Below are 17,466 nucleotides of genomic sequence, written 5' to 3'. Positions count from 1 at the left end.
CTTTGATGGAGATTAAAAATTTCCATGTGAATACAAAGAAAGAAACAACAGTTACTCTGAGATTTTTTCCCCGAGCATTTAATGCTCCAAACTAGAGCAGCCAGCCACCATTCCCATCTCCTCCCCCCTCCTTAAAGGGAAAAAAAAGTCAACTCACTTTGAAGAAAAGACAAAACAGGGTCAGGGCAAGGGGGATTAGGGAAATGATATTTATATCATGGACCAAATTAAAATGTCAATGCAAGAGGCAGGCAAACAGCCCTTGCCCCATATATACACCAGGCATGTTTCCTCAAGGAAACAGGAAAGAGATTTGAAAAGAGTTAATGCAGTCCTGAGTTAATACCACCTGCCTCAGACTCAACACCACTTAAAAGACAGTGTTTGGGTCCATTTCCCACAACGCGGTTTTAACAAGCACAATGGAAAAAGCAATTACAGGCCTTTTCCCCTTCTTCTCACTGATTCACTGCTAAAAACGCTGGAATTTCTGAGACATGCTAAGAATGTGGAGAAAGCAGAGGACTAGGTTCAAAAGGAAAAAATACCAAATGATGAATTTATAGGGTGTGCCACATCCCTGCAGAAGGCTATTTCTGCCCTTATTCCTTGCAAAAATATTTTTGCCTTTGTTTGGTGTGCCTAAGACCAATTACAATAAAGGAAAACTCCAAAGTAACAAGGCAAGCCACTAAACTACCAGGCAATTACTTGTGCCCAATTCAATAACCACAAACACCAATCATGGCATCAAACAGATGTTATTTCTTGCTACATTCTGTTTGTCCTGTTCTACTTTCAAAATTTCTATCACAAAAAGAGTAAATATATTTCTCATCCCTCCAAATGTCAAATTAATTACTTATTTGTCAGTCTGTCTTATTATTTTTGGAGCTAAAAGCCTATGGAGAAGACAAGGAAACTTTGAGAAATGTTCTAAGAGGTAATTCCACATGACTGCATTTGTGCTTCATTTATCTTTCCATACTATTTTCTAACCAAAACCTTCAAGTCTGACAGCAATGTACTCCCAGCATTTTTAAAAGTGCACGTCTATTTCAAAAGCCATTGTAGAGCATGCCAATATAAAGCTGGTGTAAGCTTTGCTTTACAGACTCAAGTTTATGAATAACTTCCCAAAACTGCAGAATTGCCACCAAACTCCCTGCATTCTGGATGATGGAGGGAAAGCAGAAGAAGATATGCCAAGTGACAGTCATAGACACCATAACACAGAGAAGATCCAGATCAAACTATGGAAGGGATGGTATGGATGCAAACCACATAAAAAGCCGTTCTCAAGTTCCACCAAGTCTGGATGCACTTAAAGGAGCAGGGATCAAACTTCCACTTCTGCCAAAAAACCCTTTGGGAAACAAGGCAGCTTTCTGAAAAATTGACCACAGAAATTAAAACTCCTCAATTACACACTCAAATCCTTTGAAAGCGTGCATGCACTCAGCTTGGGTCACCTAAGTAACCTCACCTCTGCCCACTCGCCAAACAGCCAGGAACGCCCCACAGCTCCCAACTAACACTGCTTTTGCATGGGAATGCCAGCAAGTTTAGACATTTTTAGAACTTCTTTCTGACCAAAAGTCTCTGAGGCCGCCGGAGGCCACCCAGGGTGTTTGGCAGGTTGCAAATGCTGCTGAGGAATGGATCTCATTCATTCCCAGACAGCATCCCATTCTTCTAAAACAAGCGCACCTGCACCAAATGCGATTCCTTGCCAAAACTCATCTTTCTCCATTCTCTCCCACCTCCGCCTTTGCAGCCATCTGTGTCTGAGTTACCAATTTTTTTCTAAATGCCTTTGAAATTAGGCTCTTTTTCTGAAAAGTGCACTGAACAGAGGCCATCTGATAATATGCCTAAACAAACACATGCATATGATGCTTTTGATAAAGTTGACATGTATCCACAAAACTCATGAACTACGTAAACTTAAGGTGCAGCAGTATATATCTTGATAGATAGACTTGGCTGCATAAAACAAGCCAGTGTCAAAAAATGTAGACATGGCTTCACATGCGTAAGCCCTTCCACCCTGCTCCACTGAACCTACATTGAAGGCACCACAGATGTCTGCATCGCTTTGCTCTGTTTCTTCATGCACATACTGTGTTTGATGGTCTGCAATCAAATGGACCCATTCTTGGTTTGGCATCACAACATGCTCATTCTTTCAGCAGTCTGGAAGACAAACTGGAAGCTCTGGTGTGTAGTTTGGCCCTGCTTCCACCTGTACAAGTCCCATTTCCCCACCCTTACTAAGCCTTGCTCCACTCCTCCCTGTAGGACAACTCTTCTGTTCTCCTTACTGTGGCATTTGCAACGTGATCTGTCCTGTGATAAGACTAAGCTTTTTTTTTTTTGTCACTTTACTGTTTCCTTAAGAACTTTATGATGAAGCTTTTAGACCGATGAATCCCATCTCCTCTTCTTCACAATCCTACTTTTATTCATAATGTTATTTCCAGGTGGCATTCATCCAGAAAAGTTTGGTGTAAAATGCTGTGTATGCCACAGCTTATTTCTGCATCTTTGACTTAGAGAAATCCTCCCCACTTAGGTCTTTGACTACTTCAAAACTGGTAACTTAACTAGACAGCACTCAGCATTTCCCATAGACTGTCCTGTGGCTGTTTAAAATGTTAAATCCTCTTTCCAAATTTTTCACCTTGTTTTACTTGAAGAAATTTGTAGTTGCTCCCCTTTGGTTCAAGACTCTTCTAAGATCAGCTCTTGCCCTCATACTGTAGCTATTGACCACATTCAGAAATGGAACTTTGAGTATTATTATTGATTGACAATTCACTGACTTAATGAAGGTATCTCTTAGCTACTCCGATCAGGCATGTGTGCCCTGTCATCATTAACAGCATTTATTCTCCCTTCTATATGCAGGAAGTTAAAAGTCTCCCATCATGATAATTCAATGCAGTAACAAAGTCAGCAACAGTGTTACAGACATCTTTATTATTGTTCAAGTTTCATTTGACTGGCTAAGGAACAATGAAACTGGAACAGGTTGCTGGAGAAGCTGTGGCTGCCCTACTCCTGGAAGTGCTCAAGGCCAGACTGGGAGGAGCTTTAAGCAACCTGGTTTAGTGGAAGGTGCCCTTTAAGGTCCCTTCCGGCCTAAACCCTTCTATGATTCTATGATTGAACTACCAGCTAGAACACAAAAACTATGAGAAGTGGAATAGTAGGGGAACAATCACTATTTTTTCTTTTCCAAAAATTCAACTTGGAAAGGCATTTGGCCTTTCAGAAGGGTCAGTGACTGGGGTGGTGTGGAAATAAAGAGATTTTAGAAGCAAACTGGAGAGGGGAAGAAAGTAAAACATTATCTTGAAAATTCTTGAAGAGTTGTACAGACAGATCGTCTGAATAGAAATTACAGGAGAATTATGTTTTCCACTGCAAGAGAAATAGACCACGATATCACATATAAGGATTGCATCCTCACAGGGAGATGCCCAGCAAGGTAAGATAATAATTTTACCCCAAGTGTTATCTACATGCAAGTAGTGCTGTGTGGAAGAAAATTTACTGCACTCATGAAAGAATACTTGGGGTGATACTGCCCAAGTGGCAAGGATTTAAGGAAAAAAAACCAACCAAAAGTAGAAAGCTCACATAGACAGATAAAAGAATCATCCTTGCTCCTTCAAAATCCACATCTCATATGAAGACTGAAGTCCATTTGACTGAAGGCTACCCAAGGAATACAGAAACAGTGGAAAAATAGTTAACAACTTTAAATGTTTATTATCAGATCAGAGCAAGCCCAGCTGAGGCCACCAAGAGGGCCAGGAGCACATGACGCAGGAGAAGCTGGGGAGCTGGGCTTGCTCAGCCTGGAGAACAGAAGGCTGCAGGGGGATCTGGTAACAGTTTTCCACTACCAAAACTGCAGTGATATAGAAGATAGCCAAACTTTTCCAAGTGGTGCACAGTAGAAGGGCAAGAGAAAATGGACAGAAGCTGCAACAAAGGAAATTCTAGTTGGGATTTAAAGAAAATAACTTTTCAGCCAGTGGTACAGTCCTGGGACAAGGCCCAGTCTCCATCCTTGGGGATTTTAAAATGTCAACTACAAAAAATCCCCTGAGCAACACAAAAGACTTACTTGAGCAGGACTTTGGACTAGAGACTGCAAGAGCTCCCTCCCCAACCCGAAGTTTTCTATGATCCCATAACTGAATGTCCTTCTCTACATTCACTTTTCATAGGAAATCCAAAGGATCATTATCTGATGCTGTAAATCACAAAGGATAAAGTTAACAAATTTTAACATTTACTTTAGGAAAATTTGCATTAGGAGCAGCTTACATGTACAGAATACCGTGCTGTGACCAAGCATGCTTTGAGCATCTCGGGCACATGACCACTATGGCATAACACGGTCTCACAGAAAGATTTGCAGTTACTCATGAAGTTAATTAGCTCCAATTCAGCACAGCCTGTTCCCAGGTAGTCCGCTAACAAGAAAAGGAATTGAATTTACTAACAGAAGTGATGTGCTGAAAATCATAATTTGTTTAAATCTATTTTGGGTCATTAGTTTTCCCCCTCCCTTGAGGTTTTGGGAGTGAGCTTGATTGGTACCATGGAAAGATGATAATGGTAATGATACCCTGGAGGAGGACATCAACGAATTTTAAGTCTTGGCATTTCTAGTGGGGAACAGAGAAAGCTCCAACAGCTGGATATGTTTGACAAAGAAAGGAAATGGGAAAGATAAATTACCATTTCACATTCTAATAGAGTAAATGCACGAAGGAGGAGCTTGATGTGGTTTTTTTTTCTTCTTCTTTTCCTTGTTTGGAAAGCTACAATCTATTTGCCGTGTCTTCACACAGTATACTTCCTGTAGGAGCTATTTGTTTATTCACCCATTTTAATCACAAGGAAAGTATTCATTATAAAATCTCTCTTTTCAGCAAAGGAGAAACCTTCCAGCCACACGGCTGACACATGTTAACTTGCAGGTATTCACAGAGCAGGTTCTGTTTTAAGCCATCTTTCAGGCAGCCACACAAAGACCACCAAAGCTGGGTGTTCAGCTCTGCCAGACCTCCCCCAGCCAGCAGCCCTTGCCAGGAAACACAGGTGACAGCCTGAATGATAAAAAGGCATTTAGAGGGGAAAAAGAAAAAATGCACTGGTTTAGTCTGGGCAGCACCTTAATATAAACCTGCAGGGGCCTTTGTGTACAGCACAGCGCACAGCCATCCAAGCAGGAGCTTCAGAGCCAGTCACTCGCACCTCCAGTTTTCAAAGATCTCATACTACCCCTGCCATTTATTGGCAAGGAGAAGGGTGGCTCCAGTGCAGCTCTTCTCATGGCTACAAATCTCAGCACACAGCACTGAGACAGCAAACCTTCCTCTCCCCTCCTAGTGCTGGCCCAGCACAGGCTTTCTGGACCCAGCAGAGAAGGAAGCCTGCTCTGGGAATGCAGCTGAAGCTGTCTGGAAAGGCAGAGCACTATGACCTCACACATTTGCTCTTATTTACTTCAGCAGTTCAAAAAAAGAATCAACAAACCCCAGTGTTTAACTTTGCAAACAAATCATACTGACTCTGGCTATAAAGCTTACTGCAAATTTGCTCAGTTCAGAGAAGAGTTTCTCCACTGGCAAATTCTGGAAGGCAGCTTTCCAGCACTGGAGGAACTGCAGAAGAGCTGGTTTGTTTCCTCAGCTCCAGCTCAGCCTCTCACAGGGTGCACCCTGAGAGGAGGGCTCTGATGGGAAAGTGGATTTCCCTGGTGGCAAGCAAGATGTCAGCACTCAGCATTCCCAGGACAAGGCACTGTGAATGCTTACTCAAACCTTCTGAAGAGACCACAATGCTGCTGTTTATCATTCTTGCCTTTCCAGTACCACACATCATCCCTGCTGGCCACAAACAGAGCTGCCTGTTTCCCAGGTGACTGTACAAGGGAAATAGTGGCTTTTTCTACACCCAACAATTCAGAAATACTGCATTCAGGACAAAGGGGTGATCTGAAAACCACATTATTAAACACAATAAAAATTTTACCATGCCTTTAGGAGAAAGAAGGGGAAAAAAGGGAGAAGGACACTACAGAAGCATGTGAAATGTTCTATGTATTAGGAAGATGTGTGCCATCACTTTTAGACATACGAACATAGCCTTTTGAAACGAAGCCCAAAGATCTCCTTACATTAGAAAATGCAATTGTCACTCTGGTGCATGACAGAAAACCCATAACATCAAACGCAGAGTGGCATTTGCCCTCATAAAACCCGAGATGACTAACTTTCAGAGATGGTGCAGTTGGGGTGCCTATAGATAATTTGCCCAGCATTTTCTATTGTGAGTTTCTGTCTTCATCTGTTTGTAAACTTTGCCAAAGTTTAACTGTTTTGGCCAGGTGTTTCCCTCAAGTTGGATTCTTTTTTTTTTTTTTTTTTTGATAGCTTAATAAAAAATCTCAGTTATTTTCAAGAACAAAATTATGGAAAAAAACCTTTGTTTTGTCCATGTTAAAGAAATACTTCAACTGCTCTGCTGAAAAGCTCATGCACTTCCATGCCTGCAATTTGGCACAAGGTTTTCTTTTCGTCAGTGCGTTACACTTGTAAACATAAAAAGTGCCCACACTACATCAAGCTCAGTCTGAAACCCCACTCTGTGCGCATGCTTGGAAGAGACCTGTTTTGCAGTTCAATTTTTTGTGTCTTCCTACACTGGGCATGTTCCATTCTCTCTCTCTTTCTGCAAGAAAACAGAGTATGCTCCAGACCAAGGTTACAAAGGCTGAGCTGGATATTCTTTCAAGTTTAGAGCATTGCATCTCCTTCTGGTGACTGACCTGAAAGGTGATAAATCTATATTGATAACAGCTACTCCATTAGCAAGAGTCAAAGTAGCCCCTCTGACTAATTCAAAAAGTGTCATATATAAAAATAAATACACACTCTTAAAAGAGCATCACAGTCATAGCTTGGGCACTCAAATTAAGGAAAGCTAAAACTATGTTGTTTATACAACCTTAATTAAGACCTTGTATGTACACATTATGCCACAATCCTTAAAAACACTCCTACTTTTCCTCTCTCCCCAATTTCAATCTCTTTTTCACCCAATGTAACGATGGACTATCCTGCCTTGGGGATGAATCAAGGTTGTGTAATGAGACAAAAGAATGCTTGCCTCATTTGTTAGAACACGTGTGTTAAATGTACAAGGAAGAGAGCTGAGAGGGGAGAAAAGAACTGCTAATATTTAAGGCAAATGATGCCTGAAGAGCTGATTTTATTTTTTTTTATTCCTTTTTGTCAGAGGAGTTTAGAGATTCTGAATGCACAATATAAATCTACTTTCTGCAAGTTGCCACTGATTGTGTGCTTTCGATTTGATTAATGTCGCCCTGTGACAGCTGTCATCAATGGTAGAGATTCTTTCAACATTAAGTGCTCTCTGTATAACATTAAGAGCTGAAAAATGGCAGACTTAAGGCAAAGGTGCTTCAAACTTCAGCTCTTGTGTACCTTAGTTTCCTGCTTTCAGAATGGGGAAAGATCACTACGTCACTAAGAGGGGTGCTGGATAGTTAATGAAGTGTGTGCAGAGCATTACAGTACCAATGATGAGCACCAAGAATCCAAAAGGAAAGTATTTACCTTATCTTCAGAACAGGGTTTAAACAGTGAGCAGCAAGTAAGGATGGTGGCTTTCACCCGAACTTCAGAACTTACATACAATATTGAGCAGTACCTCCTTCGGTTAGCATCTCAGGCAATGGTCACAGAGTAAAATAAAAAACAACCAACCAACCAACTTGAGAGTCTTGTGACTGGAGACTGTACCATCGTATATGGTGCATACAGAAGCAAAAGGTTGCACAGGGAGCCTCAGCTGTGGCACTTCCTTACTGCCAAGCGCTTAACCTTGCAAAGTTAGTATTTTTAAATTTAGCTTTTTGGAGCCCAGCCTTTAAATAAGGATTGGTTAGCATGTTCATGACAAGCTCTGCACTGATGAAATCTGACAAAAGTGATTTTTGGGAGGCTACGTAATACGTAGGACCACATCCTGCTTTGTTTTAGGCAGCCTTGATCTGGCTTCAGATATTGTGGTCTACCTCAATGAGAACTGCAAATAGAAGCCTCCACATGTCTACAGGTTTGAGCTGTAAGGAGGGTGAAATCCTTACACATATATCAAATGTTGTCATCTGTGCCTGCACAACTGACTGTGGGCACAATGCCATTCATGGATATGTATATTATAAATGCATATTACACATACTTTAAAGCATATACACAGGATAGAGACACACACATCTCCAACACTTAAATTTCCAAAGCAAAACTGAATTTTCCACATTAAAACTTTACAGGAGAAAGGGATTGCTTTATATCTATCTCCCCCCATTGCTCTCCCCCAAATCAGGTATCTTATTTCACCAGGCTAGAGCTTTAGAAACACTCTAGAAAAAAACAGAACACAAACTGCAAGCAATTTCACTTTGATGACATTTCTTCTGCTAGCAGCTCTGCTGGGATTGTTAGCGAGCCAACTGTCAGCACACAGTAAAGAAATATCAGTGCATGCCTGTGCAGCATGCTGGGCTCACAAGGCACAGGCTTGGATCCTGCCCTCCTCTACAGATGAAGTTCACAGGGGAACGGGAATAAGGACTCTCTTCTTCCATCTGCCCTGAATGCAGCAGCAAGGCAGGATTCCAACCTAGCACTCAGGAGAGTGCCAAAAAAGGGGACTGGCTACTGTGCTGGCTGCCACCCCAGGCCCCAGGGGTGTGAGGCCCGCCAGCTGTGGGGTGGAGCCGTGCCCCCAGCCAGCTCCAGCCTCTGCTGCTGTCTAGCCTGCTGGCTCAGCTCGAGTAAGGATCGCTCTAAGAACAGCAAGTGTGCAGTTCATTGTGTGGTGCAGGTGTTCACCTTCAGCTATCCCTATATGTGCTAGCAGAGCAGCTCCTGACTGACACACACATGGCCTAAGCTCGCCTGTCTCCCCCACACTGCAAAGCACAGCACCTGTAAGATCCTCAGGTTAGCTTTATTCTGGAAAAGGAAGTGTTTAGGAAAGAAAAGCTCTCACTTGAATACAGGGAGATCTGACCTCCCTCCTGTGCAAAGATGTGATACAACTGAGAATCATAGCATCATAGAATGGTTTGGGTTGGAACAGATCTTAAGATCATCCAGTTCCAATCCCCCTGCCATGGGCAGGGATGCCTCACACTAGACCGTATCACCCAAGGCTCTGTCCAATATGTCCTTGAACACTACCAGGGATGGAGCATTTACCACTTCTTTGGGCAGCCTGCACTAGTCCCTCACCGCTCTCACAGTAAAGAACTTCTTCCTTACATCTGCCAAACCAAGACCAACCTCTGCAACTCTAACTTCATCGATGCCGAAAGGAACCTGGGGAAGAACCAAAGGTGTCTACAGAAAAAAACCCAGACACAGTTATAATCAGCAGAAAATTCAGCCCAGACAAGTTGCTGCTTGTTCACACTGAGGTCACAGTCCCTGTTCTGATGGGATAAATCCATTTTGTAGCAGGGTATGGTCTGTGACCTCTTGTGATGTTAGTGGGAACAAACCTAGAAGTCATCAACACTGGGTATCCACTGTGGATGCAGTGACGAAGATGTCCATCTCAGGGCAGAGCTCTGAGTGTTCCTAATGGCACCCCTGTGCAGAGGCTGCCACTAGACCTGATTAAGAGCACTCAGATAATCAACCTGCCCAGTAATGCAGGAGTGTAGAGAGAAGAGAAGGAATAAATTTCAGCTGCAGGGAATAACAAACTGCTAGGGGCAAGAATTTCTTCAGTTGTTCCTCAAGCCACTGTGGAACCATGAGCGTTTGACCTTGGCAGATTCAGACAGGGTAAGACTGGTGTACTCTAAGACTCAATTTCGCTAAGATGCAGTGCTGAACTAGTGGGAGAGATACATGGAGATGGAGATTTTAACTGCCAAAATGCATTTTTCCTAATAGTAGAAGAAAGAGAAAGCAGTTTCATTCCCCCCAAAATAAATTCCCCAAGTTTACACTACATTAGAGGTGTGATATTTTTTATTTTTGTCTGGACATACATATTTGGGGGGGGGGTGTCTCATAAGCAGACCATTTCCTCTGACTTATGCAAAGGCACTAGCAATCTCTGCTTTTTAAAACTCAGTAATTTATTTGGTTTGCTACAGTGCAATAAAACTTCAGACAGGAGAATCTACTATTCAGTCCTTTTAAATTAGTTCATTAAAATGTATTAAAGAACTACGAACTCAGTTACAGACTACCAAACAGTATTTTGACCTTTCCTAATATCCCCCATATTGGAATCTTACTGCTGCCAAAAAGGAAACAAGTGCATTGAAAAATTAAGGGACCTGTCTAGTACCACAAAGCAAGACAGTGGCTGGGCTGATGATAAAAGCTTGGTTTTAAAACACTGGTATCACGACTTCATTCCGAAGCTGAACAACAAATTCAGCTTTTTTTTCAGATGTGCCATATAACAAAAGGTGTCCCAAATCCTAAAGCAAGATTCATACACTTAGATAAAACAAAGCTGTAGCAATTTCACATTCTCTTTTCCCTGTTTTCGTATTAGTTGCTAGTGACTTTGGACTTTACCTACAACGCATATATGGAAGCGGAGCAATGTCATTCACCCTTACAGGTGCAGCTACAAACTACCCTCACTTGGGAAGAGCTTGTTCTTGCCACATCTTTGCAGCTAAGCAGGGACTACACTGGGCTTTTATCCCATCTGAAGCAACGTAATCACATTAGTTTTCATGTAATTCTTTGACCTGAAAAATAATCATAATTTTCCTCTGCAAAAGAGTGAGCCGTTGCCAGTAGTTGGATCTGAATTTTTTACTGCTGGGCAACATCTTTTCTGCTTTGGAATGTCAAAATAAAATCTGAAAAAAAATGTAAATGCTTCACTGAGCTACAAACAATGAAAGAAGGTGTTCTGCCTGCCATCAAACCCCGCTGTTAAAATATTAACACAATGTAAATATTGTAATATGGAGGAAGTACACTGTGTCAGTACTTCCTGGCACTGCACAAGAGCTTCACTGTTCGCTTCAATCCCTGCTGTTAGTTTTAAACACGCACAACTTAAACAAGGCATCTGAGCTTCTCCAGTTCTGGTGCGGAACTGCAGAGAGGCAAAATCTTACCATAGGTTCTCTCTAGACTAAAAAAGAAAGTATTAAAAAGAATCCTTAAACCCAAACAATCATGTAGATGTCAGTACTTTTGAGGCAAAAATATTCCACAGGGTTTTTCAAAAGTCCTGGCATATTGCTGCCAAACATGGAAAGATCTTTGGATATGCACTGTCCTCCCCTTCCTCAGGGAAGAAAAACAAGCTGCAAATGCCCACTGATGCCAGAAGCCTGAAAGCCCAAGTTATTCCTCATGGCAAAAGTCCCATTCCTCAGATTTGCCAGTTAAGCACATTACTTGCAATTGACTCTCTCTCAATTGACTCAATAAGCAGCATGTGTGTAATAAGGAGAACGGAGAAGCTACTTGCCATTGGTAACCCAGATGTTGCTTTCAGGTCTTAAGAAATGCTGTCTAGCTGCTGTAATTATGTATTTGTCATGAAGTGCCACAGAAAAGAAGCCCTGCTTTGAGAAATAGTGAAGACAGAGAATGACCTCTCTATAGAAAACAAGAAAACCGACTGGTTATCCTAGCAAAAGGTCAGTAGATTTGTTCTAAGGGGACCTGGGGGCAACTGTTCAGAGCAGGACTTCACTCTGCTGACTTTGGTTAACACAAGGTGAAATCCACTACTGGCAAAGCCAACGATACCAGCAGTTTCAATGGAAATAGCATAAAGCCTTAAAATCTGAAGATACCACTACCTACGCTTAGAGGCCCATTGTGTCACACGCTGCTGCCTGTCTGACAAACACTGTCCTTGTCCCACAGACCTAATGATCTAAATTCAAACCAGCACGAAATACCAGGGAAAAATAACTGGATATGTGAAAAGTCTAATATTCCAGAAATGTCTAATCCCAGCAAAACTAGACAGCTAGGATTTCATGAAATGAGTCCATCTTGTATTATGACAAAAGAAACGTGTAAACACTGTCTCATGCTACCACAGGAAACACAGGAAGTCCAACTGTCATTGACTTTCTAAAATACGCTGAACAAATGGTTTATTCCAGATTTAAAGCATCTGCTGCTCCTGAAGCTTTCTCACCTTTCATACACGTTCCCATACACAAATGGGAACTAAAATGTCTTGTATTATGTCCCCATGTGCCAGTCAAAGTATCAGATAAGCTTTATTCTTATGCATGGTAAGAAACTGCACTGGGGATTAGCACAGATTTTCCACTATATTTTAACTCACTCACAGAACTTCATTCTGGAAGAGCTCCTTTAATCATTTCTCCAACTGCATCACCATATTTGTATATGGTGGAGACTAACACAGATCTCCCCTCCTCAATGTTTTTTCACGTGTCAATTTATCTGCTAAGGAAAAGCACTATGAACACAACACGTAGCCTCTTTATCTTTCATCTTAAAAGGAGAGAAAAACTCTTGGGAACCCAGTGAGCAGTCAGAATATGCAATGGGCATGACAGTGCTGCAAAAAGTCTAGGAACAGGACATCATTCCAAAACTGAACTACTTACTGTGACGGGGGTTGTTCATTTGTTTGTTTTTTAAAGATAAACAGGGGTTTTTTTTCATTTGTTTCATGAAATATTATAGCTAAGATCCTTCTCCACTTCCATAAATGGATGTTTTTCTTACTCTCGGTGGGTGGTCTCAGAGTTTTGACAGAGGAACATCACAAGCTAAAAACATAGGATGCTACGGAGATAGCCCACCTGCAGTGGTGGTGGATGTGAAGGGGGAGAGAAGAGGTGATTGCAAAGGCCAAAACAGACTGTGGTGGGGGAAATCAAAGGTCAGAAATGTATTCACAGCCCTAACAATGGGGGAGCCCTGGTGAAACGAGCAGCCAAAAAGCACAGATACATTAGGAAAAGGAGGGATGCAGAAAAGAGGCAAAAATTTCACTTACACCATTAGATATTTTCTTTTAAAAGAAGGTCTGAATAAGAATCTCATACATAATGCTTGGCATTCCTTTTAGTGCAGTTAAAGCATTTTGGACACTGGTTTCTTTTACATTTCTATTTTATGCTAGCCAGTTTAATGAAACAAATCTTCCTTTAAAAGCTCTGGTACGAAGCATAGGTCAACGCAAACACCTTCTACTACCTTGCGTATTGTTTGCGGGTTTTTACCTGTTTTCTACAAGGAAGTCTACCACATATTTCTTCAGACAGTAGAGATGGGCATCCATCAGCCCTGTTCTGATATGCATCCTGGGGTGCCTGGAAAAGAAAAAAGGAAAATCATGGAGCTTTGCATGGCCATTTACAAGAGCTTGACTTTGCACTTAGGTCAGTGGATAGTGAAAAGTGTGCAAAGGCAGATTCCTTTTCATCTACTGCTGGATTAATAGAGGAGAACAGTGCAGGCTGCCATTATTGGACTGTGTCTATAAACTTACACCTGCTGGCCCTGGGCTGATCTGCTGCGAAAGAAAACACCTCCTCCAAGGAGTCATTACTTCTGCTACATCTTCTCATGTAAGTGGAAATTGCACATTACTGGGCAGGAAGCCAAAGTAATGGGCCCAGAGTGCTAAAAGTTACAGTGGGTAATGTCAGGGTACAATAATTCAAAGCTTCTGGCTAAGTGCCTGCCTTTAATATGCAAGGCTGTGCTTGTTCTGCTAGCAAACACAACACTCCTGTATTTTTTCCAACACTTCCTGGAGGGGAATACGGGAAGGAGATAGGGTCTGCTCACCTCTCCTACAGTACACATTACAAATGACTGCCACAGCTCAACTACAAAGCATTTGCCTATCCAGCCCCGTGGGGTGGAAAAGATCAGAAAAGCTCCCACTCATCGTTAGCCAAACAATGGCAAACAGGGAAGTCTTTGCTTTCAGACCAGTGGCAGGTTAATATTTCAGAAACTCAGAGATCTCCAATAGCTTCAATACTTTAAGAACCAAGTTGTATATCACAAAGACTCATCAATTACTTCTATTCTCTTTATGGATTCTCTGCTCTTAAGATAGTGGAACCCTTTTTTGGAACCTGTCTCAAAGCAGCTAGATATTTTATGCCAATATTACTTTCCCTTCCACACACCTGTAGCCTCATTTGAGTGTGTTCTGGCTGTGTGAACGCTCACCACTAATTCTCAGGACAGAAAAGCTACAAGAATACTTAACTTGCATATTAGAAAAAACAAAACAGAACAGTCAGGGACTACACTGGGCTGTACCTGCACTCACATCCAGAGGCTATTAAGGAGAGAAATTTCAATCCACACGTGAAATGGTCTCAGTTTTCATTTTCCCTCCTTTGATGCCTGATTTCATAATGAAGTTTGAATGAACATATCATACCAGCACATTCCATCCTACCTTTGTTTGCTTATTCCAGAACACGCTGAAGTCAGATGTTTGCCATCATCACTGTTATTATTTAGTTAACTCAGCAGAGGGATCACTCACTACTTGGGCATGCATCTATCTATAGTAAACCAACAGCACACTGAATATTCAGCAATACCGGAGCTACCAAGAAGATCAGGTGTTCTAGTAAGCCATTTTTCACTGAATTTCTCAATCAATGCACTCAACTACCGATTTAATCTTAAAATTTTATAATTGAAGTAGCATTTTTCAAGCATACCATTCAATTTAAGCTAAGCATATTATTAACTATAACGAATTCCTGAAGTCCCACGTGCAAAGGAAAGCTCCTATAATAGTACTTCGACACTTTGCAGAAAAGTATGTGGTACTAAAAAATGATCTATGCACTTTCAGTAGATTACTTCATTAACAAAACATGAGCTCACCTAGCAGTGCTCCAGTACTGATGCTATCAGTGGCCCAGATGTTGCCGTGGAAGTCAGCCCAAATAGCAATGTTCCTTATGCAAAAAGGTTAGGGAATCCACTAATTTTAATGAGGTCTTGCAGTTGGAAGTCAGCAGACTCCCTCCTGCTCTGCCTCCTGAGGATGGTTTCCACATTTTGTGTATTTATGAGGGGGAGAATTTTTATACCTTCTCTGAGGAAAAGAGCTCCCTTGTATTTATATAACGAATATAATAGTTTATTGAAATGGGTGAAAGAGACAAATGGAAAGAAATGGAGCAGGGAGACAAGCTGGGAAAATAAACAAAACAATGGAATAAAGCAAGAAATATGTAAAAAAAATGGATGCAACATGGGAAGGAAAGGGGAAAATAGGAGGAAAAACTCCAATTCTTAACTTGAAGATGACAATCAGTACACAGATTATTTAGTGCCAGAAGGCCAGGTTCTTCTCACCCTATCCAAGACCTACTGCAACACCCCTTAAGGCAGGGGGAGGCTGCAAGGGGCAGATATCAAGCAGAAGAGCGTAAAACAAGAACTCCTCAATAAATTCTGGTTCTGTTGCCAGTGTCTGTGTGGCTTTCACACATCCAGTCTCCCCACCTGCGCACTGGAATAATGCTATTTAGCTACACCACAGGACACTGAGGATTTGAAGGCTGAAGTTTGTATCTGCATGCAAGTATTGTACCAAGTTTTTCTGTAGCTAAGCAACTTTATAAGAGTTATACAAAATCAGTGCAAGTGGATAGACAGTAGCACAGTGCTATCCTCGCTGCAGCTCCATCACACACAAAAACCCCCCACAAAACCCAGCCAGACAACAAGATGTACTGAAACACCACCCTGAGTTAGCTTTCAATGTAGAATATACTAACAATAATGGAACATCATGCTGGACAAGAGGGAGGTCCCACAATGAAATCCTCTGAAGCACAGACCACCTAAGTGATTTGCAACAGAATAGTCCCATAGATTAATATTATAATCACAGCTTCAAAGGTCAAACAGGCAAGTTTGGGCACATGCATAAACAAAGCTGCGATTTCTGTAAACCAGAGTGGAAGAGAGAACAGCCAAACTAAACCAGGCTGATAAGAGCACTCTATCATAACAAGCCACTAAAGATGATGCTAATTTTCATTGACTTGATGCTTAAACCAGTTTATCTTCAGGTACAAGCAAAGGAATCAAATAATCTAACAGATAACGGCAAATTCCATCACCATTTCAAATGAGCATCTGGTTACTAATATTGAAAGCCACACTCCCTTCTCATGCCTCTGATCTCCCACTCCATCAGCTAATCTTTACAACATATGAAAAATGAGCCTGTCACTAGGAACAGCTGATACAGACAGAATCTAATAACAAACAATGCATGTGCTGAGAGCTGACGCACCTAAACTTATCGCTCTGAGGGAGATAATACAGGAGGCTTTTAATTATATCATCAAAGCAAGGGAGAAGGTACTAGGAGGGGCTGGCTGCAGATGGTTAAGTGTTAATGAATGCAGGGATGGGTGGTTTATCAAAAGAAAAAGACTGGATATGTATCTGAGAGGGTCACCGTTGAGATGAAAGTTGTAACAGCTATTGTTGGAGCTCTTTAATGAGTGAGGAATGTCAAATGTGAACCCTCTAAGAATCATACCAATTACTAAATGAACTTCGGTTCAATCTAGCAAATGTAATCAAGCACAAGTCATTAAAATACATGGTAAAACTCCCATTGGCGCTGCCACTATAGTGTCTATTATTGTCTGTGCTCCCATGCAAGGGAGGGGGCTGCTCCCAGTTGTAAGCCCTGTGTGTTATGTTAAGTGATGGCAGATTTTAGCCCTAATGACGAGACATGGAGGGCTCCCTGGCAGAAAGTCGAGAATGAGGAGGCTCAGAGATCTGTGGAGAAGTCAGGGAAAGATCAGCAATTAAAAGAGCAGTTTCAAAGAATGCAATTTAATGTGTAAAATTAGCTTTTATTAGCACATAATTCCACAAAATCCTGACTTGGGATGAGAGTGCATAAAGGTCTGCAAGAGTCCTTAGAAAGGTCTGTGCCCGTAATTCCTGACACGCCATTGTGAAATAATAAGCAGTACTAACAGGATTGATGCATGCTTCATACATGGCAGTGCTTTGAAAGTGGAGCCCGGAGCTTTTCTCTGCCTGATAACCCCTCTCAGGATTTCCTCCCTCAGGGAATCAACCACTGATAGAGCAAACTTCCCTTGTTTAAAGGCAAAAAGAGGGACAATTGTTTCAACTGTAAACTAATTAAGAGAGATTACCACCAAGAGCTGGAGGTTCAAACCAGTCCTGCACTCCCACTGACAGTGTGATAATGCCAGGCTGGGGTCAAAATCATAAATCTGAAGGGAGCACACACAATGCTTAAAGCCAAAAAGCCTCTCTACTAAGCATGGGATATTGCCACATTAACCTCACCACCTCACAAATAAACTAGCTGAGAAAGAGAAATCCC

The 17,466-nt window shown here is 41.7% G+C and overlaps 1 protein-coding gene across 1 annotated transcript in view; it reads right to left on the bottom strand.

Annotated features, from left to right (window-relative positions):
• Window positions 1-17,466, bottom strand: part of EIF2B3 (eukaryotic translation initiation factor 2B, subunit 3 gamma, 58kDa) — a gene marked incomplete at its 5' end in the record, with an annotated part of 83,526 nt that overhangs the window by 23,732 nt on the left and 42,328 nt on the right. Inside the window, one exon of the mRNA XM_010016383.1 lies at window positions 13,319-13,408. Coding sequence (XP_010014685.1) covers window positions 13,319-13,408 — 90 coding nt within the window. The remainder of the gene's footprint in view (window positions 1-13,318; window positions 13,409-17,466) is intronic.

The sequence above is a fragment of the Nestor notabilis genome, unplaced genomic scaffold, assembly GCF_000696875.1.
Source record: "Nestor notabilis isolate BGI_N333 unplaced genomic scaffold, ASM69687v1 scaffold11406, whole genome shotgun sequence".
NCBI classification, from domain to species: Eukaryota; Metazoa; Chordata; class Aves; order Psittaciformes; family Psittacidae; genus Nestor; species Nestor notabilis.
Note: the sequence above shows the minus strand (reverse complement) of the source record. Positions and strands in the feature narration are given on the sequence as shown.